The 23,345-nt window shown below is 40.0% G+C and overlaps 1 protein-coding gene and 1 long non-coding RNA gene across 2 annotated transcripts; both read right to left on the bottom strand.

The window, feature by feature from the left end:
* Nucleotides 1-1,510: 1,510 nt before the first annotated feature.
* LOC108667342 lies at nt 1,511-22,971 on the bottom strand. The gene is made up of 3 exons (XM_047885345.1): nt 22,527-22,971; nt 2,705-3,113; nt 1,511-1,608 (listed from the first exon to the last, which is right to left on the bottom strand). The coding sequence occupies exons 1-3, from the start codon at nt 22,581-22,583 to the stop codon at nt 1,511-1,513; spliced, it is 564 nt and encodes a 187-aa protein (XP_047741301.1). The 5' UTR covers nt 22,584-22,971.
* On the bottom strand, nt 10,579-11,468 carry LOC108667338. The gene is made up of 3 exons (XR_007157274.1): nt 11,321-11,468; nt 10,782-10,926; nt 10,579-10,655 (listed from the first exon to the last, which is right to left on the bottom strand). It is a non-coding gene; the product is annotated as an uncharacterized LOC108667338 (long non-coding RNA).
* Nucleotides 22,972-23,345: the final 374 nt, after the last annotated feature.

Genomic DNA, 23,345 nt, shown 5'->3' with positions numbered 1-23,345 from the left:
CCCGTTACTATGAACATTTAGGCTGTTATCTCTCCCTTGCAAATTTGATACTATTTGTGTTCTTTTATTGCACTCAAATATTCAATAATACTTAGAGATGAGGATTGTTTTCCTACGTTTCTCTAAACGGAGTTGGTCGTTGAAACGTTTCAAATGAAAATATGGTGAAGTGTATTGACGTTTTCTTTGCTTATGAGATCTGATTTAGTTGCACGTACTGTTCGATTACAATAACTCAATATCACGCACAGAGGGTGCAAAATATTCAACAACGAAATCGAATCAGAGGCTAAATCAATAATTTGAATTCATTTTTAGGAAAGAGGAGATATTGAAACCCGTTTCTCAACAGCATCTTCACATTTAGATTTTGTCATAAGGTCTTACACTTCTCGCAGGTTGGTGAGATAGAGGGAGTGAAGAAATATCATGAAGCTTTCAATTAATAAACACCTTTATTTTTAACTTCTATTTTGACTTGTGAGTTCGTGAATTATACAGACCTGGTGATATTCGAAAATCAAGCAACGCAATTTGTTTGTGTGACAGTCACAGAGTTCACGAAGAAACTAAACTGCAATGCTACTTATGATCGAAGTTAGTGATTGCATTCCGTATCTTCTCTGTGCATTTTACGGAAATCAGTTGATCAAGTTATTCAAATTCCGCGCTGAAATTCGACGCGCAGCGAAAGCTCCGTTATCGTCCTTTCTCTGCGAACCTGGAATGTTCGATAAATCGATTCTCACACGAGGGTGTTTCCTGCAGCCTGCAGTCCAACGAAAATACGGTAGACCGTTCATTTTCTCACACGGACCTTAGATTTATACGGGGTTTTTCCAGGCAGTATAAAGTATGTCAGCCGATTGTGGTACCAAATCATAATGGAATTTTTAGGTAATTTTGTGAACAAGGTAATAAAAACTTTGATAAAAGCTTGTTTTTTACGACGTAAGATCGAGGACAAAATCTTTCCAAAATACAGTATAACAGTAAGCTATTGTTATTATTGTGCACAATTACAATTCTACACACTATAAAACGGCAAGTATAATTTGTTGATACATATAAAGCAACACAAGCACCCCTTTCACCCAGTCAAATTTAATGACATTTCGAAAGAGCGTTTGTAATCCTGACGCAATCAGTCACGTACAGTATGTTAGGTGTATGGACCGGCCTAGACCGGTCATTCCAGTATGATTATAAAGTGACGTAGAATCTCTGTAAGAGGTTGCTGAAGAATGGGACTGTAAGTCGTGACAGGATCTGGAGGTTGGGGTAGTACGTAGTGACAGCATTATTGGGTTGGAAGAATACATCGTGACAGGCTTATTAGTTAGGGAAGGTATGTCGTGAGAGAGTCACGTTGGGGCAAGGTATTACTGTTTATATATTAGATTCGGTTGTGGTACCATATAACTGCTTATAAAATTGGAATGCGTTGTCACATTACTGCGCATAAAATGGAAATGCATTATCATATTCCTGATCACAAAGAACTGCATCACTACGAACCGTTGAAACAAGTGGCGGGGACAGAGGAGGTGGTGAGGGAGAGCTTGAACTTGGTGGTGGTGGTGTAGCTCGCCCACAGGAAGAACTTCTCTACAATCACACCAGCAAAAAATTTAGAATGTTATAACTGCTGCGACTATAACTTCATTTTAAACCATTTTGAATTTTTTCGACAAAGCATGAGCCTGAACTAAATATTATGCACCTGGAATGATCGCAATATTTTAAGGGGAGCGTCTAGGGTAAAATTTATCTCGGCTATTTACAAACGGATCACTCTGAAACTTGGTACACATATGTTGTAAAATAGAATTCTAAGACATTTTTGTTCGTGTGAATTTTTCGAAAAAAATGAAAGAAAACGTGAAATTCTTAGAAAACGGCCAAAATAGGGGGTACCGTAGAAATCTATCTCCTCCTAGGATTTTCAAGCTACAACATTGAGACACATATCATTCGATGCGTAAAGACCATATCTGAAACGCAACATCCTTTCATGATCTGTTGTGAACGCATAAATCAACGTACAGAGATGGTTTTGGTACCGTTGGATAGATCAGAATGTCAGCTTTAAGATGAGACTAAAAACCGGAAAAGCCGAAATCCAAAATTTTACCCTAGACGCTCCCCTTAACAATAAAAAATTACTAAAATTACTTAATTACCACTTAAATCAGTTGTAAAGTTGTAAGAACTATAACATATTACAAACTTCGAACAACATGTATAAGTCATACGAGATTTGTAGAGGCGCGGGCAATTAGGCAATTTCTTAGGGTGGTTTACCATACCATCTACTGTACGGTTGAGGAACCACACCGGGACCTGTTTTGGCCACTGTTATATTTTTATGACTCCGTTAAGCAGTGGACCAGCCAGCCATCTTGACCATTGTTCTCAAACTCCTTTATTCCTCAACAAAGGCTGTGTGTGTCCACTCCTTCAAAGGCTGTGTGTGTCCACTCCTCATGGTAGCATACATGGTACCCAGACCTCAGTGCTGCATGTGTTTGCTAATAAGTTCACTAATGTCTTCACTAATATATTTACTTACATTATCACCTCGTTACAAACTGCGTTCCTGAACAGGTTCGAGCTGATCACTATTTTCTTCACACGTGAATACCTTTTTGGAAGGTATAGAACGACGCAGCAGCCCCTGCATAATTTTATCGGCGTTACTCACTTCTTTGTTCAGCCTTCTGATCCTCATCCTGCCCCGCGAGCCTGTCGTGCTCCCCCAGCCTCGCGAGGATGGGCTTGTCTCGCCCATCATCGTCGGCCTGTGCCGCCGCATTGGGAATCTGGTCCGCTGCTACGGAGGTTCGTTGCACCTCTCTCTTCAAGTCGGTCCCCTCTTTTGAGTGTGCGGGGCTGGTCCTCTCTTGTGAGGGCGAGGGATCGGTCACCTCATGTGAAGATGAGGTATTGGTCCTCTCATGTGAGGGCGAGGGGTTAGTCCCAACATGTGAGGGCGAGGGTTTAATCCCCTCAAGTAAAGGCGACGGACTAGTACCAACATTTGAGGACGGGGGGCTGGCGAGGGCGCCGGCCAGCACGAGGACGACCAGAGCAGCAGCGTTACTTAACGTCTCCTGTATCAGGTGTGATCACTTCCTTATATGCATGGGACCAATGTACTCAATTTTATAATATTATCAAAGGATGCATATTATTATTGTGTTATTGTTACAGTATATTATCTTCGGATTTCAAATTAATTCTCTAATCAATTAACAATTAGCTGATCTTACATAATACGAATAATTTAACGCAACCCTGGACTCCCTGCTAGATGAGTTGAAGCTTTTAAGTCTTAACTCCGAAAGAAATATAATTCATTTCAGTTTGCTACGAAAAGAGGCATCTATTGCATATTAGTTAGTTAGAAGAAAAGGCATCTATGTATATCTATTGCATGTAAGTTACTAAGGAAAAGAAGCATTTATTGAATTTATGTTACCTAGGAAAAGAGGCATCTACTGCATGTAAGTTACTGTAATGAATTTCAGTTTAAAGAATTTTGTATCAGATGTTCTGGCAACATCGACCAAAGTACTAGAAGGACTTGTCTTACGATTTGACCATTCATTGATTCTTACTGAAGCCAGCCGCTTGTCTTCTTGCTCTTGGTAAGCGCTAGGTTATCTAATGTGTAATAAAATAACTGCGAGAATATGTTCAGAATATTGTTGTACTTGTCACCAGATTCTTACTACCTCACATGAGGCTATTTAGGTCAAAATTTATAGCTAAGATATATATTGCACCAACGGCAAGAGAAGGCAGGATGTACGCGTATATTGCATCAATGCCAACAAAGGCAGGATAGATATTGCACCAATATGTCAGGCCCTTATATTAGGCGCCACCTGAGGACCGGAATACGTGACTAAATTCGTAAGTGATAAGTCAGACACCATCTGTCTAGAGAACTCATATTGATACGAGGTGGTAAGTCGTGAGAGATACGATGCCGGTAAAGCTAAGACTTCGACCGTTTGGTCAGAGTAGCTCTAACGCGAGTTATATTGCGACGTGCGTACTTGTCAGCTTCTGAGGGGCCTTACTAAGGTTCACAGCCGTTTTATAGAATCACGGCTATCGCGTGATCTATCACTGGATGTTGTCCAGACTCTGACTCAGGTCTAGTACTTTTCCATCAACCTCTATCGCGTTTAGTGAATATTACGTCTCAATTACAGATGATCTAATCAAATAATACAATTATAATGAATATAATGAGACGCCAGATTGACACCGGACACCTACCCTCTTTCTAAAAGACCGTCCTCGATCATATAGAAGCAAAATCAAGAAAAGATCGTGTTCAAAATCTCCCGTCATCGGGTTCTTGTCCTCGCGACACATATGCTGCAGAATCTGTCGACTCAGCGTCTGAGGACTCAGTGACACAGTGGACTCAGAGCTAACTAGGTCTGCTGGAAAACATATGAGCATTTGTATCCATTGGCTCACACCGAGTCACTGCAATTAGATGCATTAAATTTTAATGTATGAATATGTCAAGCGCTTTAGTTATCTGTGAGCTTTTATTAAATCGCAAAGGAAGCAAAAATAAAGATAAGAGATATGCTTTTACGAAACCCTGCATGTTCCTCTTAATCGTAAAATTATAATGTTATGAACGCATCATAATTGTCAAACAAGAAAATCAATATTAGCATATTGTCTGTTTCACTAATTTCATGTTATTGCTAAAGCAAATGCTAGCAAAATAACAGACATTTTAACTTTAATGATTATTTAGCTACAGGTAATTTAATCGGGATGCTTATTTATTGATAAGGTTAACAGCAAGTTAATCACCATTTCTGAATTGGAATGCCACTAAAATCTTAAATTTCAAAACATCAATTATCGTTCAGCGTGAGAACGTTGCAAAAATTACCTATATAATAATTTACGGTCTAAGATGGTAAAATTAAAACGTTTTAAAAAACATTATGCGCTAATGTAACCATAACATTAACATGTCAGTTTCAAACAGTTGAAATATTCCATTTGAGTAGGTAATCACAGTTTATCTCAATGACAAAGACTTCGTGGGAATCTCAATCTCGAAAAAATTATCTCGAATTAGGGATTAAATAATCACATCTATCTAAATATCTCAATATTAAATATCTTGCATTGGCAAATCTCATTAAGAATGAACTCCTCGAACCTCATTAATTATATCGCTTGTCTCTTTAAGATCGCATTAACTTCCTTCGCTTAGCGTGGAGTAAACTTTGCTGACAAAACGATTTTCGAACGAACGTTGCGCAAACTTAGCAAACATTTTCAGAAGGAGACTTCTGCCGAGGATGAGATCGTAAAGTCAACAACCTTAATATCTAAAATAACTCGTCCCTAGTAAGTTCCGGTCCGCAATAAACTTACATCCGTAATGACGGGATAACCGCTATTTTGTAGTATAAATGACTAAATCCTTACACAATTATTCCGATTATTTATAGTCTCTGTTATCTAGTGACTGTTGCAGAGTTCGGTTTTGCTTTCAACTCCGCAAAATCGTGTAAAACGCGAAATTTAATTCATAATGAATCTTTACTTCGTTATTATTGTACATTCATGAGAAATATATTTGGATATATTGGGCATTTAGGTGAGTCTTGGATACTAAGATCTCTCAATCTCTGAATTGTTTTAATTCAATAGCATATTTTAGCTTAATTTTTCTCGTATTGAATGTTAGAGGTTGAAGGTTGAAGGGCAGCAATTATTCATTATATGTATATCAACTATCGTTATGAAATGACCTATAAATCAAGCCTCATACAATAAAGATAACAAGAAGGAATCATTATGCAGGATGAATTGCTCATTAGACGACAAATGTAAAATAGATTTTACTCGACTGTACGTCGATCATTAACGTAGTATCGGTAGTATCGGTTACACATTGTAGCATTGAAGCGTCGATGAGTGTATATTCCAAGCCCTTTTATTTAATCACGGCTCTAACGGATCTTTCACGTGATGTTGTCTAGTAGCCTACTTTATCATCAATCTCCATCACGTCTAGTAAATATTACGTTTCAATTACGGATGATCTAATTTTATAACATAATTTTAATAAATATAATGAGACGCCTGATTGACACCGGACAAATGCCAGCAGAAGGCAAGGCGGATATGGCACCTACGGCAACAGAAGCCAGGATGAATATTGCACCTACGGCAACAGAAGCCAGGATGGATATTGCACCAATGCCAGCAAAAAGCAAGATGTATACTAAATCCTATGGATACTGCTAAAAAGCAGGATACTAAGGCCTATCTAGTTGCTCAGTATGTTAATTACCTAGTTACACCTATTATATAGTATTAGCATTAGATGGCTGAATTTTCTTATTGAAACACGTAAAAATATTGACCAGAGAATGCATTAATTCCAATTTTAAAGAAATCAAAATTCTTCAGAAGACGTTAACAGATCAAAAAGCAGGTCTCACCAATGATTTATAATATATTTAACGACGTTTCGAATGTATCAACATTCACTTTCAATTTAATAGAAGCATTGAAGAATGAAATTTTGATGGACATAATTACATAATACATACAAATAGGATACAACAAGGAATTTTAAAACGGAAAATGACTCTGAAAACTATCTCAAAGTTCAGACAATTTTGGGAGTTTGAAAACAGATGGCTGAGATCGGCCAGCAATCGTCGGTCGGTTAATATTGGGCGCCACTGCATGATGACGATGCTGGTGAGTTCCTCCAGCACTGCATGATGACGATGCTGGTGGGTTCCTCCAGCACTGCACAATGACGATGCTGGTGGGTTCCTCCAGCACTGCATGATGACGATGCTGGTGGTTTCCTCCAGCACAGTGTGAGCGACGGTCTTGTGAGCTTGTCTCAAGGGTTCCCTGTCCTCCAGACTGGAGGTGTAGGTTAAATGCATTCTCTTGTCATTATTCGTTCGAATTGCACCTATATATACACTTATATTGTTAAAATTTATTGTCTAATTAACTCGTTAATGTTCATACGCTTATCGTTTGTCTCGTGTTAGGAGGCAAAGTATACGCGTTAGCTCGATCTTGATTATTATTACCTTAACCTTACCCGAGTGAAGACCTCCTGCTCAAACAGTATAACTAATTTTGTTAACTATTGCTTTTCTATACCTTAATTTCTGTTTGTGCGAGTGTGTTTTCATTTGATTTTATTCCATTTAATGCATGTTAGCACTTCTGTGTTTCGCTCGTATAAGATATTGCTTAGCTGGCTTTACGCCACTGGTTGAAACCCGTAGGGTTATTGGCTCCTTTTAGCTTCGGTGTATACCGATTTGTCACATGCCTTAGTGCTGTGAATTAACTTGCATGCTTGCATGCGCTTAACTCTCTTTAAATACGAGCGAAAATTCATATTACTGTTTTCTCTATTTTCTTTCTAATAGTTCTCTACATGAGAACACATATCTAGGATTCCTCAACGGAAACAAATAGGTTTGTTATTTTGATTATTTGAAACTGTTATCGTTATTCTGAATTTACTTGAATCATACTGAAATCCATTGCGTTATAACTTTGAATCCATTAATGATAGTCTCAAGTTGGTTTTCTGTCTTACTCAGATAAGAATCCTCCCAACGCCCTCTACTTGGTCTTCAACTCTGCCGTTTCTGTTTATTTGAGCTGAACTACTCCTTGCTTATTACGTTCTGTTGCCACCGGCAATATATGGTGAGAATTGGAGAGAGAGATATATTCACCTGAAACAGTGACTCATTCAACTGAAATTAAATATCGTGTTCTAGACTCCTAACATTCAACTTGTACTTATGTGCGAACGCATTCTACTACAGTGCACGAGTCCCTCATCGCGCTTCGTGCTTCTCGTTTCCTCCTGACTTCGTTCTGCGAACCACTTCTCTTTTCGGAACCACAACAATAAAAGTTTCAACGCTTTCTTTGTTCTTTAATTTCCAATTCTAACAGAATTCAATAATATTTGTAAAATGCACTCTATGCAATGAATTGCAATGATGAAGAATTTTCCAATAAGGAATTGTTATATTGATAGATGTCTGATGATGTATTACTATAATGATAAAACGTTTCATTGATGAAATGTCTCGTATAATGAGGTGTCTGGCCACCGGTTATTAATTACGTATGTTAATTGGTTATTACACGTGTTGTTCAGTCGAGACATATTCATTGAAGAAGTGATTGATATTTCCTAGTCGTATTCCAGGGCTAAATAAACATGAGCTGAATAACATTTCTAGAAAACTTCTTACAAAATCGTAGGCTCTAGCTGTTAATATTTTTAGCTGCCTATGTGGTCATTATTTTTCTAACATGAATGTTATTTACATCATTTATGCTTTTATAGCATTGCATGTATTAATTTATAATTTTTATTTTGCTGCAATGGAGCGAGCAAATTTATTTAGTGTTATTATGAATGAAGTATCTTTGTAATTAAAACTTAAAAATCAGATCATTCCTCTATACTTGTGATCTGGAGACGTGTTGCTATATATACTCACCTTCATTCCCACACGTCGTACGTCGGTGTGCATGCGTCGGCCGCGCGACGTCTTCATTTATGTACTTGCTTTAGTTTTTGCTTCATCTACAACCATCCTGTTACTATCCTCTTGCTTTTTTTCACAGCGAAAAACCTATAATTTCCCCCATTTCCTTGATTGCTCGCCACAGCTTCTTCATCTCGACATCGCTGCTCTGTATTTTCCTGCAGCGCAAAATGCCACATCAATGCCTAATTCTAATCACGCAATATGAAGAACGCTTTAGAAGGATCTTCTTATGTTATTTACCGCCGCTCCAATCCTTGTGGAAATTGCACACGTAACACGATGTAACTCTAACTATTGTACTCAAATAAAATTATCCCATACGATTTTCATCAGTCAACTACTGAACAGAAGAATAGTTTTATTCCCTACGATTCTCATCAGTTGACTGTTCTCATCAGCAAAACTGAACGGAATAGTTTTATTCCTATACGTTTCTCATGAGTTAACTTCTGAACACTATCTTGTAAGTAAACTACTGAACAGAAATTCCTCATTTCCTATGATTTTCATCAGTTAAATACCGAACAGAAGAGCTTTATTCCCTACATTACTGATTATATCCCCTACGATAATATGAGTATTCATGCGAAGAGTGTAGCCTCATCTTCTACGATTATCGAAATCCAGAAATTACAGTTATTATGACTATAATTTTCTCTAGGAAAATCATGCAGTAACATTTTCTGGGCCAACAAGCTATATATAAGTTACACTCGTGTGCAATACAATTTAACACGGTGATACCGTGGAGTGAGACGAATGATTATATGGAGCTGGAGAATGAAAATCATATATGCATGATAGAAGTTATGACGTTCAATTACGTGGGCCTACAAATTGAAGCTTATTTGCATGGAGACACACACGGCTCATGCACATGGTATGCATGGTGGATGGGGTACATGTGCATGCGTGAGCAGTACGGTAGACGTGTACTTGGATGTCCTAGCAGATTCTTGGTAGCAGGGACCCGCTGGGCAAGCACATAGCGGAGATGGAAGCCGTCACGGAGAGGTTCGTGTAGGTCGTAGTCATCGTGATCGTCGTGTAGGATACGTTCCAGATCGTAAAGAGCTGCTTTCCCGTACTTCTTGCCACGTCTTCCTTGCCTAAAGCTGAGTCACCAAAAAGTGGGTCACTGATGAAGCCGTTCAGCGACGAGTCGATTTGCATCGACGTCGAAGGGGCTAAGACGACAGCGTTTTGCTGCGGACGTCGCTTGAGACGTACCTGCCGACCCGTACACGACGCTCCCGCGATTTCTGAGGGAACCCCAACAGAGCTTTAGAAAAACGTCAAAAACACATATTGCGCAGCCAATAATTGAGGGAGCTTTTTGGAAAGTTGTCTCTGGTCAGGCATTCAACTATAGCGGCAAAAGACTGAAATGGACACCAGAATTTAAATGGACACCAGAAAACTGTTTTTAAATTATATATTCTTCGAGTTGGGAAAACGCATTCGCATTTACAAGATTGGTGGTCTTGATTTGAGGATATTGACTGAATTGGTGAAGGTTGGAATAAGTGAGTGCTGGCGGTGGGCGCACATTCTGTACTGATGTAGTAGATGACTTATGTTATTATCTGTACATTCAGCGATATCTGGGCGATCGTGTCCATCATACCCACAGCCTAAGCCCCATGTCACTAACTCACCCAACCCATGCCGCACACTCACAGCCACATCATGCCAAATGCGACATTCACTTGCCAAGCACTTGTAAGGCACGACTCACGAGCCAAGTACGTGTAAGGCACGACACTCACGGACCAAGCACGTGTAGAGCACGACACTCACGGGCAAGGCACGTGTAAGGCACGACACCAACAGGCAAGGCACTTGTAGACCACGGCACTCATGGGCAAGACACGTGTAGGGCACGACTCACGAACCAAGCACGTGTAAGGCACGACACTCACGGGCCGAGCACGTGTAGATCACGACACTCACGGGCAAGGCACGTGTAAGGCACGGTGGCTGTAGTGAAGGAGACATGTAGTTCGGTGCTGGTAGCGTATGTTACCAGGTAGAAGCGCTCTTCTGCGATCATAAAAGAAATGTGTTAACACGAGACCGTTATCTTTTGAATGCGTGTACATGTGTTGAACTTGTCTAATCCATGTACATGTAATAATTCACGTAGATTAAAAAGCATCGGAAACATACCCTGATCATTCGAAAACGCTGCAGCATCTTCAGCCGACGCTGAGGCTTCGGCCGAGATCGCGCCATTCGCTGGGACAAGCTGCAGCAGAAACTGCATGGCCATCAACAGCTGTAGCATTCGTGTTCCAATTGCGACAGTGTACATCTGCAACATAAATACGAAAAATTAAAATAAATGTGATTTATGATTGCTTAATAAATCAGGTCATATATTAAGTAATCAAATTCCTCCAATGCCTTAGCCCCTAGCAACTCGGACGTGCCGCTTTGGTGCCATGTTTATGGTGTATATTTCAACTATCCTGAGCATGTCTTTGGGAGCTTCTGCATACTTGATCTTTATAGGCAAGATTTGCCTTTCAAGACATGAATGGTTGCAATTATCCATTTCAGCGATGGTCATAATCATGCATTATTTGGTGATACTCGTCCTAACCATGGATCCCATCACGAGATGTGCCTCCAAACGCCATGCATTTTACATTAAACCGTTATCTCTTTTACTGTTATATTCAGTATTTCATCGTATTCGTTATTACCTTCTCGAATTCTACTGCATTAAATCAATTGTAATTCAGTAGCTTAGTTTACTCGAGACGGTCTATAATAATTAGCTTTAAGGTAAACGCTCTTAAGGAAATTCTGAACTACGCAGCCGTGCTACTCTCTGTGCTAAATCCATATACAAACAACTCATACAGAGCACTCGGAAGAGTTTTCTTCACCTTTATAAGCTGTGCTGGGGCAGCAGCAGCTGCAGGGTGTGGGTATATGTAGCGCGGGTACTTACTTTCCTGAAGTGTAAATCAGAAAAGATTACATTCTATTATACAAGCGCTTTGTGCTGAAAACTGTGCGTGTTTCTGCACATTTTTTCCTTCTCATTCAGCGCTCGACAGCTGCGTTCATCCATGTAATGTATTTGAGATGTTATCGAATTAAATATTCTCTGGAGTGATGATGACCAGGCATCAAATGGTTCTTTTTATGACTACTGGGACAACGGTACAAGGTTTCGCTTGTTTATTACCGATGACGTGGTTATTACCGATGACGTGGTTATTACCGATGACGTGGTTATTACCGAGGAGGTGGTTATTACCGTTGAGGTGGTTATTACATACGAGGTGATTATTACCAAGGAGGTGGTTATTACCGATGACTTGGTTATTACCAATGACGTGATTATCAACCGATGAAATAATTACGGTAATGTATAATTGACAACGTGAATACTACCTTCAGACAGGATCAATATTCGAACCACACGTACAAGAAACATATTGCGGTGGATAAAAGATTTACCGCGGCCTCGTTACACCACAGCAGCTGAGTAGCTTTCATCAGATGCACCTATTACCTTTATAGATTCCTAGATAACCTTAAAACTTAGGTATGCTGTTAAATCTCCACCATTAGGAAACAGATTACTGTGGATTTTAAGCGGCAGCTACGTAGTTTCTTCGTGACACGGTTCCATTTCTGGCAATCAGCCTGGAACGCAGATCAACTGGTCAGACAGCTCTTCACCCTCTCTCTTCCAGCTGTGAGCGGCTGCTCAAGAAAACCATCTCTCCAGGAACATAGAAACAATAAATCCTCACCGATTTGTTCACGGATCTCGTAATCATATGAAAATGACGCAATCAGAAAATTTTTGCAAAACGTTATGTAGCGAGAATTTCCAGCAAGCCATTTCAAGCACATACTTCGAAGTATTGTGTTGGTTGTGTCCGGCGTCAATGTGGCGTCTCATTGTAATCATTATAATTATATTAAATGATTAGATCACATGTAATTGAGACGTAATATTCACTTGACCTCATAGAGATTGATGGAAAAGTATTAGCCAAGAGGCAGCATCTGGAAGACATCACGTGACAGAACAAGCGATCAAGATCTTAGTTGTGGGCGGAAGCCGAAGGCTATAAAAGGGCTGGTAACCTTAGTAAGAGCCCCCGCAGTAGTTGATAAGCGCTCCTCGACGTAACGCGTCGGTTGAGTTCTCCGACCTTACGGTCGACACCGCGTAACTTATACCTCTGTATCGTAACTCTCATGTATAACCGCCCCGTATATCAAGATATGTTATCTAGACAGCTGTGTCTCACTTATTCATCACGACCTTAGTCACGTATCCTGACTCTTCATGTAGCGCTAAGTAAATGAGCACTAATATTAACATAATTAAATATATATTAACGTGAATAAGAAAAGCAGAATTGAACGTATCAGACAGATTTTTTTCTCAAAGATGCCAAATTTGAGTGTCTAACATGACTACAAAGCAAGGCCAACGGATGTTCATGAGATTTATCGCATAAGAAACACAGCGTCGACGTCATGTGCACATGTCACGTCGATTGAATATTCGTCATATGTTTACACAAGACTTTTTTTATACATGCTATGTGAAAACACACAGTGACAGTGCATCTCATCCTCTCGCACACATCAAACCGCACACATCAAAATTTAATAAAGCTAACTTTCTGCCGCATCGAACGGTACTAGAACCATCTCTTTACGATGATTTATGCGTTCACGACAGATCCCGAAAGGGGGGAGGGTGGTGGTGTCCCTTCACAAAATCCTATGGAGATAATTGCGGCTAAGCTCTATAAATGTGCTGTTGCTGGACCTACAGCTCAGTTACCCGACAGATATCATGCGGAGAGGTGTTGATAAAGTTGTCCTCTGCACTGCTGACTCACTTTGAAGTGAGCTAACGCTTACTTTCGGTATCTAAGCTACGTTACATGCCTTTACATAGTGCGCCACGGTTTTCCGCTTCTACTGAACAATTTGAAAACATGAAAACCTCTCTCACGCCAAACGTTTCCCTCAATTCCCAAAGACTTCTCTTTACGCGACAACAGCTCATGCGGAACACTGTCAAATGCTTTGGCAAAATCGAGGTACAATGCATCCACTGACTCCCTTTCGTCCAGCAGGCGAGTCCAATCGTTCAACGTAGACAATAAGTTGTGGTGCAGGAAGAAAACAATGTTGACAATCTGATAGAAGATGGTGAACAGTCGAGTGATCGATAATCCTATTCCTCACAACAGATTCCATTAGCTTACAAACAAAACTTGTCAGACTGACAGGGCGATAGCTACCGGGGCAACTTTTGTCACCTTTTTAGCCCATTTTCTCATTTATGGAATAAATGCACTATTGTGCTCGCTATGTCCGTCCGTCCGTCCGTCTGTCTGTCTGTCTGTCCGTCTGTCCGTCCGTCTGTCCGTGACCTCAAGTTTTCGTCGACGAGAAAATGCGCTCTCTGTCACTCACTGCAGTGAGTACTGAGTTACATTTTTTGAACAATGGTGTTACTTGAGCTTCTTTCCAGTCGGACGGCAAAGTTCCACCGTTCAAGGTCTTTGAAAGAATACTGTCAATTTGCAAGCCGGAGCGGTTGATAATTCTTTGAGCAATCTGGGATAGAAGACGTCTGGTCTACACGACTTGTTGGGATTTAGAGCTACCAGACGCTTGAGAACCTCTTCTTCGTGTATTTGTGTGAGGGGTCCATCCACATTTCTGTAATAGACTTTTTCTTCAAGTCCGTCACTTTGCTCAGTGCTTGGTCTCCTGAATAAAATTGTCGACCCTATTCTCCCACACTGAGCAGGTGAGCTTATAAGCGTAGGGCAATATTTGTGTCTTTGTATATCTTAGGATAAAACTATGGATGTTTGCATTTATGTTTGGAAAATTGAACTAAGTGAAGACAAATCAATATAATTGCATCGATATTAGTTTAGGCTTGTATCTTGAGCAGGTCAGATCTTAAGGACTGAACCTTGTCCCACGAGTTCGCTTACCTATTTATATTCACTTTGCACCATTATCCCTTTTATTCCCTCGTATCCTGTCTACTTAAAGCCTGTAACGTTAACCGTAGTTTATAAATGCAACCTGCCTACTTGAATTTGATTTGCATACCCCCTAAATATAATTTCGAACCGACGTTCCCTGACAATTTGAAATCCTCTTAACTTCGAGCCGACTGGGTGCTCCTCAATATCTGGGATACTGTTCAAGTCCTCATCTATGAAAACACTGCTGAAGAACTGATTAAGAACGTTAGCCTTGCCCTCATCAGAGGAAATCTTTCGTTGGTCTACTTTCAAATCAGATATACCGTCGTTTGTCTTACACTTCGAACTATTGAGTTTTTTTTTTTTTTTTTGAAATTTTTGATGTAGTGCAACAGACTTTTTTAGCTAGATTTCGAGCCCTTGCATACAGGTTATAATCAGAATCGCTGCGAGTTCGTAAATAACGCTTGTAGGCTTCTTTCTTGGTCTTTAGCTGAGCTTTAACTGTAATGTTCGTCCACTCATTTTGACTCCTCCAAGGGTAATTAGGTACACAGGCATCGACTGCAAACATAACCGTGTCTATGAGAAATGACCATGAATCAGCCACACTCATGTCCTTAATACAGTCCGAAACATTCGCCTCATTCACCGCTTCACGGAGTTTATCATAGTCGCCTTTCGCAAAGTTCCAATGTTCACGCTTCCGACGCGTCTTTTCTGCACAGCACTTAATACTGAAAAGAGATGATTGGTAGTGGCTTTTGCCCAACGGAACCTCGTGGCGAAGCTCATCTATCATTGATTCTTTACTAGTAAGCACTAGATCTAGAATATATGGGGTCTGTTTACCCCTAAAATGGGTTGGCTTGGTGATGTTCTGCATTAAAAATGAGTTTCACACAGACTCCATGAACAGGGATGTTGAGTGATTCCCATCTTTTGGAGAGGATTCATCTGCCCAATCTATTTCTGAATGGTTAAAGTCACCAAGGATCAGCGTTTGCGACTTGCTGAAAGTCATGCTCAGTAAAAGGTTGCTTATTACTTTATTGTTATCAGAGGAGCTGTTAGGTGATCTATAAAGGACCCCTATGAGGAGGCTATCTTTGCCTTTTAGAGTAAGTTCGCACCACACTGATTCTCTAGCTGATTGATGTTCTGCAGATAACTTGACTTGCTGGGCCCCATAAGAGGTTCTAACCCACAGAGCTACACCTCTACTGCACTGCTCTTCATTTAAGTTATGAAAACAATCAAACCTGGCAACTGAATTTCAACAGGTACAATTCCCCCCCTCCGGGTCACAGTTAACAGTTCACTTTTTTTATGAACACAAAACGGAGTTCGAGCTCGTGTACAAACATTTTGTACGCGCACTTTTTGTACACGAACTTTTTGAGCACTTGCACTTTGATGCATGCAGGTACTTCCTAAATTATTTACAGGCTTCGATTTATGGCTTTATCTTAAGGTCTTACTTACATTTTTGTCTTACTTACATTATTTACAGGCTTCAACTTAAGGCCAACTTGGGTTTGAAAAATTGTATCACGGCGCGACATTCAAAGTTTCGTGCCTTCAAACTCCTTATTTCTTTCAAATAGCATAAAAGCACGTTTTCATTAATAACAAATTACTTTAATGTTGAGAATTTTACAGCGACAATAAAAGCATGCAGTTTTGGGGCAAGGCTTTCGTTGCTTGTGTTTTCTTCAAATGAATATTATTTTACGGCCTCGTTAGAGTCAAAATCTTATAATTTTAATGATTATACCCAAGCTCACTGAAGTACTCAGGCCTACTGGAGACCCCTTGACAACTGGAATAAGCAGGCCTACTGGTGACCCCTTGACAACTGGAATACCCAGACCTACTAGAGAACCCTTGTCAACTGGAATACCCAGGATTACTGGAGGCCCTTTGCCAACTGGAATACCCAGGCCTACTGGAGACCCCTTGACAACTGGAATACCCACACCTACTAGAGAACTTTTGTCAACTGGAATACCCAGGATTGCTGGAGGCCCTTTGCTAACTGGAATAACCCAGACCTACTGGAGACCCCTTGCCAACTGGAATACCCAGACCTACCGGGAGACCCCTTGCCAACTGGAATACCCAGGCCTACTGTAGACCCCAGTCCTACTGGGGTACTTCTGGTCCACAGGAGTATTGAATTCTAGTTTAGGATCCTGGCTTTCCCGCGAATAAGGCAATAAGCATAAAACCGTGCTGTCTATCAGTTTTTACTTCATTAAATAGGGGTCAAAATATGCACATATATACAGTATAACGGCAAGCTATTATGATTATTGTGCGTAATTCTAGAGCAATGAAAGAAGACAGGGACATTTCCTAAAGTACATACAAACAACACAAGCACACCTTCCACCCAATCAAAAATTGATGGCATTTGGAACGCAAATTGTAAACCTGTTAGGTAATCAAGACCGTGCGCCGAGTGTATAAACCTGTCACTTATTTTTAATGTATAAAAATTATTGCGTATACAGGACATTTTATTGGCATGATGCAACCAAATTTTGAAAACTATTGGCTGTTAATTGTTCAGTAGAAATATTTTTCCGCTGATCCACGTCGAGATGCGATCGTGTTTACGAAATCCTCCTGGATGGACGATTTGGCATGTGCTTCTGCCATGTACATGATTGGTGCCAGCTTTCTACACACCTTTAACGTTCCACTGAACGATTACAATACGCTGTAGAAATGCTGTCCATTTTTGAGTCGATGAAGACCATGTCAACTTGTTTGAGTCCATTAATGAAAACGTCCTCGGCCACCAGCTAATTAAGTACTGCCCACGAAGAGTGCAAGAAATTTACGCATGAGGACACATGTACCTCTTACGTGAAGGTACAAGTACCACTAAGTGAGGATATAAGTAGCTTTATGTGTGGCTAAAACTTTCATGCTATCCAAGAGTCTTCATGCCCAAGGAGAGTCTTTCCTCATCAGCCAACACAGGGTGGGTCTTTGGAACTACCCACAGCGCGGAAATCCGATTCCCCCGATGGAGCAGGCCGCCGACATGCGGACGGTGACGGACGTGTTGGTGAAGTAGGACGTGGCCGTCTTGGTGGAGAACGCTGTCGACCACACCGTCAGCAGCTTGCGGGCCTCAGCCCCCTCCCGCGCCAGGTCCTCCTCCAGGTCAAGGGGATGCGCTCCCCGCATGGACCCGTCCAGCCTCTCGTGGTGGGTATCAGGGTTCAACTTTGTCAGGCGCTGCAAGAAACTCTTCTTGCGACGGCCCGCACAAGGCATAACACCCTGAGCTGAGGGTTGAAGAAATTTGAGGTCATAATATTACATTGCACCTCTTTTGGTATAATCGGTTATTAGACGCTGGAAGGGTGCAGTAGGAAAGGATCTAGAAAGAAGTTGCAGCGATAAGAGCTTCCATCTCTCGCACCCAGTGACCCGGGTTCAAGTTCCACTCAGGACAAGTTCATTCGAGAAGCTCAGCTAATGGCCAACTCACCCATTTAACCAAATCTGTTTTGGCTTGACTAGGGTGTAATGTATTGCGGCCTTATGTTTCTGGCCGGTCAACGAACCAATGACGGTCATATAACAAACTAACTGTAGCCAAAATGCTCTAAAAATGTGATCTATCACCTCGTCTAGTTGTCATCATCAAGATGACCAATTACAACTACAGAATCTCTTCTAGAAGTGGCTGAAGAGTGGGACAGTACGTCATGACAAGGTCATGAAGTTCAGAAGGTACATCGTTATATGGTCATGAGGTTGGGGTAGTACGTAGTGATAGGATCAGAGGGTTGGAAGAATACGTCGTGATAGGATAATGGGGTTGGGAGAGTACGTCGTGACAGGATTATTAGGAAGGAACGCACGTCGTGAGAGGGTCACAATAAGACAGGACATTACTGCTTATATATTAGATTCAATTGTGCTACCATATTACTGCTAATAAATACGAATGCGTTGCCTTATTGCTGCTTAAAAAATACGAATGCATTTTCACATTACTGCTTATCAAATGCGAATGCATTCTCACGCTCCTGAGGCCATACTTTCAAAAATCGCTAAGTGAACGTAAGAACTTGCGCTCTAATTTCCTGTCTATGATTGGTGGATTTTGCTTGAAAGGCCGTCAATGGTTGGCTGATGAACTTACGATCTCTTAACTTTTTTGAAAGTATGGGCCCTGATTATAAAGAACTTCATTAGTACGCACTGATAAAGCAGGTGGCGGGGATAGAGGAGGTGGTGAAGGAGAGCTTGAACTTGGTGGTGGTGGTGTAACTCGCCCACAGGAAGAATTTCTCTGCAACCACACCAGCAAATTAATTTAGAATGTTATAAATGCTGTTGCTATAACTTCATTTCAAATCATTTTCTTTTTTTTCCACCAAACATAAGCCTGAACTAAATATTATGTACCTAGAATATGCGCTATATTTTAATGAAAAGAGTACTTAAATTACTTAATCACCACTTTAATCAGTTGTAAATTTGTAGGAATCATTACATATTGAAATACTTCGAAGAGCATGTATAAGTCATACGGTGATTTATAGAGGCGCGACCAATAAGGCAATTTCTTATGATGGTCTACCATATCACGTACTGAACGGTTGAGCTACCACACCGGGACCCGTCTTGGCCACTGTTATATTTTTGTGAAGCAGTAGACCAGACAGCCATCTTGACCGTGGCCTCCTCAAACACCTTTATTCCTTGTACTCAAAGGTTGTGTGTGTCCACTTGTCATGGCTGCATACCCAGACTTTAGTGCTGCATGTGTTTGCTAATAAGTTCACTAATGTCTTCACTAATATATTTACTTACATTATCACCTCGTTACAAACTGCGTTCTATTCCGTATCTTCTCTGTGCATTTTACGGAAATCAGTTGATCAAGTTATTCAAATTCCGTGCTGGAATTCGACGCGAAGCGAAAGCTCCGTTATCGTCCTTCCTCTGCGAACCTGGAATGTTCGCTAAATCGATTCTCACACAAGGGTGTTAGTTTCCTGCAGCCTGCAGTCCAACAAAAATACGGTAGACCGTTCATTTTCTACGGTTCATACTGTAGACCGTTCATTTGTTAGCCGATTGTAGTACCAAATCATAATGGAATTTCTAGGTCATTTTGTGAACAAGGTAATAAAAACTTTGATCAGAGCTTGTTTTTTACGACATAAGATTGAGGACAAAATCTTTCCAAAATACACTATAACAGCAAGCTATTATTATTATTGGCCACAATTACAATTCTACTCACTATAAAACGGCAGGTATAATTTGTTGGGTACATATAAAGCGACACAAGCACACTTTTCACCCAGTCTAATTTAATGACATTTCGAATGAGCGTTTGTAATCCTGACGCAATCAGTCACGTATGTTAGGTGTATATATGGACCTAGACCAGTCATTCCAGTATGATTATAAAGTGACGGGACATTTTATCGGCGAGTTGCCCCGACGGACGGCGAGTTGCCCCCCCCCCCTCTTGTGAGGGCGAGGGAACAGTCCCCTCATGTGAGGGCGAGGGTTCTCTCACCTCAAGCAAAGGCGAGGGGCCAGTCCCAACATTTGAGGACGGGGGGCTGGCGAGGGCGCCGGTCAGCACGAGGACGACCAGAGCAGCAGCGTTACTTGACGTCACCTGTATCGGGTGTGATCACTTCCTTATATACATGGGACCAATGTACTCAATTTTATAATATTATCAAAGGATGCGTATTATTATTGTGTTATTGTTATATTATCTTCGGACAGCACGAGGACGACCAGAGCAGCAGCGTTGCTTATCGTCACCTGTATCGGGTGTGATCACTTCCTTATATGCATGGGACCAATATTCCCGATTTTATAATATTATTTTATCAAAGGATGCAAATTCTTCGCTTTTCAAATGATTTGTCCAATAAATTAACAATCGGCTGATTTAACTTAATATGAATAATTTAACGCAGCCCTGGACTCTTTGTTAGAGGAGTTTAGTTTTTTAAATCTTGACTCCGAAAGAAATGAAAAGCTTGTCTGTTAGCTAGGAAAAGAGGCATCTCATGCATGTTAGTTACCTAGAAATAGAGGCATCTGTTGCATGTCTGTTAGCTAGGAAAAGAGGCATCTACAATTGTAGTGCATGTCAGTTAGTTAAAAAATGAAGCATCAAATGCATGTTACATGATGTTTGATAGCTAGAAAAAGATGCATCGATTGCATGTCAGTTAGCTAGGAAAAGAGGCATCTAGTGCATCTTAGTTACCTAGAAAAAAACATCACGTGCATGTTAGTTATCTAAGAATATAAATGTCAAATCATGCACAAACTATAATTTAAATTGCGTACAATAAGCTTTAGCTCAACATATTTTATNATTGAGATAGCTGCTGGACTTATTGCCTGGTCCGTAATTTGCTAGGCATTTTAAGACTGAACATATGCTCCTGCATAGCTTGGAGATATATAAATATAGAAACAAAATATATAGATATAGAAACAAAAATTCATGTTATTACGTTAAGTATAAGTTACTCTTATATAAAAACATCGTCGCGAATGCCTGGGTTACCTGATTCCTACTAACAATTAAGAAGCTACTTTGATCGAAATTTATTGTTAAGATAAGATTGTTTCCGGGACCCGAGGGCGGGGGTGATCTGCCTAGCGACAACGCGGAGACGGAGGACGACGAAGGCGGCGCATCAGCGTGACCTGGGACTAGGAATTCCCGAACTCATCATAAGGCATAAGTCATAAGGAAATATATTGCACCAACGGTAACATAAGGCAGGATGGAGATTGCACCAACTGCAACATCAGGCACAACATCAGGCATCAGGATTGCACCAACGGCATCAGAAGGCAGGATGGAGATTGCGAAAATGTCAACAAATAGAACAAAATATTCCTACGTACGAATATTCACCTATGTGTAACCTGCCCTTCTCTAACCTTTGTGTTAGTCACCAAATGAACTTGTTCTTGTCTTGAACCTAATTCCAAGGGGTGGTTTTGTGTATAACTCATTTTATGTCATTTATTAAATCCTATCTAATTGCTCAGTATGTTAATTACTTAATTAAACCTACATATACTTATATTTGCAAAATGCACTCTATGCTATGAATCGAAATTATGATGAATTTTCCAATGATGAATTACTATAGTGATAGATGTCCACTGATGAATTACTATAGTGATAGATGTAGAAATGATGTATTACTATAGTGATAGATGTCCAATGATGAATTACTATAGTGATAGATGTCCAATGATGAATTACTATATTGATAGATGTCCAGTGATGAAAAATTATAATGATAGATGTCCAATGGTGAATTACTATAGTGATACATGTCTAATGATGAATTACTATAGTGATAAAACTTTTCATTGGTGAACTGTCTCGTATGATGAGGTGTGTGCATGGCCACCGGTTATTATTTTCATAATTAAGTTGGTTATTTCATGTGTTCGTCACTCAAGAGACATTCATTGAAGAAGCAGGAATTAAGTAAAAAATTCTTTTAAACTAGTTGGTATCGGATTCTCCTCTGTCCTGGATCCAAAAGTTTGTTTAGCTTTATAGAGTGATTGATATTTCCTAGTCGTATTCCAGGGCTAGATAAACATGAGCTGAAGCAACATTTCTAGAAAACTTCTCACAAAATCCCACCTAGTAAATATTATTCTACGCCTAAGTGGTTATGATTTCTCCAACAATTGATTGTTATTTACATAATATTTGCTTATATATCATTTCAAGTATAAATTTTTAATTAGTATTTTTATAACAATGGAACGAACAAATTTTTTTTATAATATATTAAATGAGTTAGATTTGTAATTTAAATTTATAAATCCAATAATTCCTCTATATCTATGATCATGGAGACGTGTTGCTACTCACCTTCATTCCTGCACGTCGTACGCCGGTGTGCATGCGTCGGCCGCGCGACGTCGTCATTTATCTACCTGTTTCAGTTTTTTCATCATTTACAATCATCCTGTTACTATCCTCTTGTTTTTAACAGCGAAAAAACAATAGTTTCCCCCAATTCCTCGATGGCTCGCACCAGCTTCTTCATCTCGGCATCGTTACACTGTATTTTCCTACAGCGCAGAATACCACATCAATGCCTACTAATATGAGAAATATTATAACTAGAAAGTGGCTTTGTAAAATGTAGAAGTATTTATTTAATTGTAAGCTCTAAACTAGGCCGTAAATATATCAATTCGTTGAGTAACAAAAATAAAATTGGCATGGAACGTAAGAAGCTCGCTTCCAGATACTTATTTGCCAGCGCTTCAGCCAGTTGGAGGCATTTCTGGTGCTTCAGTTGGAAAATACAGATACAATTTTCAACACAGATAAAAATTTCTACAAGTAAATAAATTTTTACAGGATCTTTTTGGTTATATACCCATACGATTGACCCAGTATCCTATAAGATTCTCATCAATTTACCATTGAACAGAATAGCTTTATTCCCTGCGATTCTCATCAGTCAACTACTGAACAGGATAGTTTTATTCCCTATGATTCTCATCAGTTAACTACTGAACAGAATAGTTTTATTCCCTATGATTCTCATCAGTTAACTGCTTAACAGAATAGTTTTATTCCCTATGATTCTCATCAGGTAACTGCTGAACATAATAGTTTCATTATTTCCTATTCTTATCAGTAAACTACTGAGCAAAAAAGCTTTAATCCCTACAATTA

The sequence above is a fragment of the Hyalella azteca genome, unplaced genomic scaffold, assembly GCF_000764305.2.
Source record: "Hyalella azteca isolate HAZT.00-mixed unplaced genomic scaffold, Hazt_2.0.2 contig2131, whole genome shotgun sequence".
NCBI lineage: Eukaryota > Metazoa > Arthropoda > Malacostraca > Amphipoda > Hyalellidae > Hyalella > Hyalella azteca.
Note: the sequence above shows the minus strand (reverse complement) of the source record. Positions and strands in the feature narration are given on the sequence as shown.

Bases quoted from the DNA above. Each gene is read 5' to 3' on its own strand.
- LOC108667342 (XM_047885345.1), bottom strand. From the start codon at position 22,583: ATGACGACGTCGCGCGGCCGACGCATGCACACCGGCGTACGACGTGCA. The intron at 3,114-22,526 runs GTGAGTAGCAAC...CACCTGATACAG, and splicing joins TACGACGTGCAGGAATGAAG to GAGACGTTAAGTAACGCTGC. The intron at 1,609-2,704 runs GTGAGTAACGCC...GTGTGATTGTAG, and splicing joins TCAGAAGGCTGAACAAAGAA to AGAAGTTCTTCCTGTGGGCG.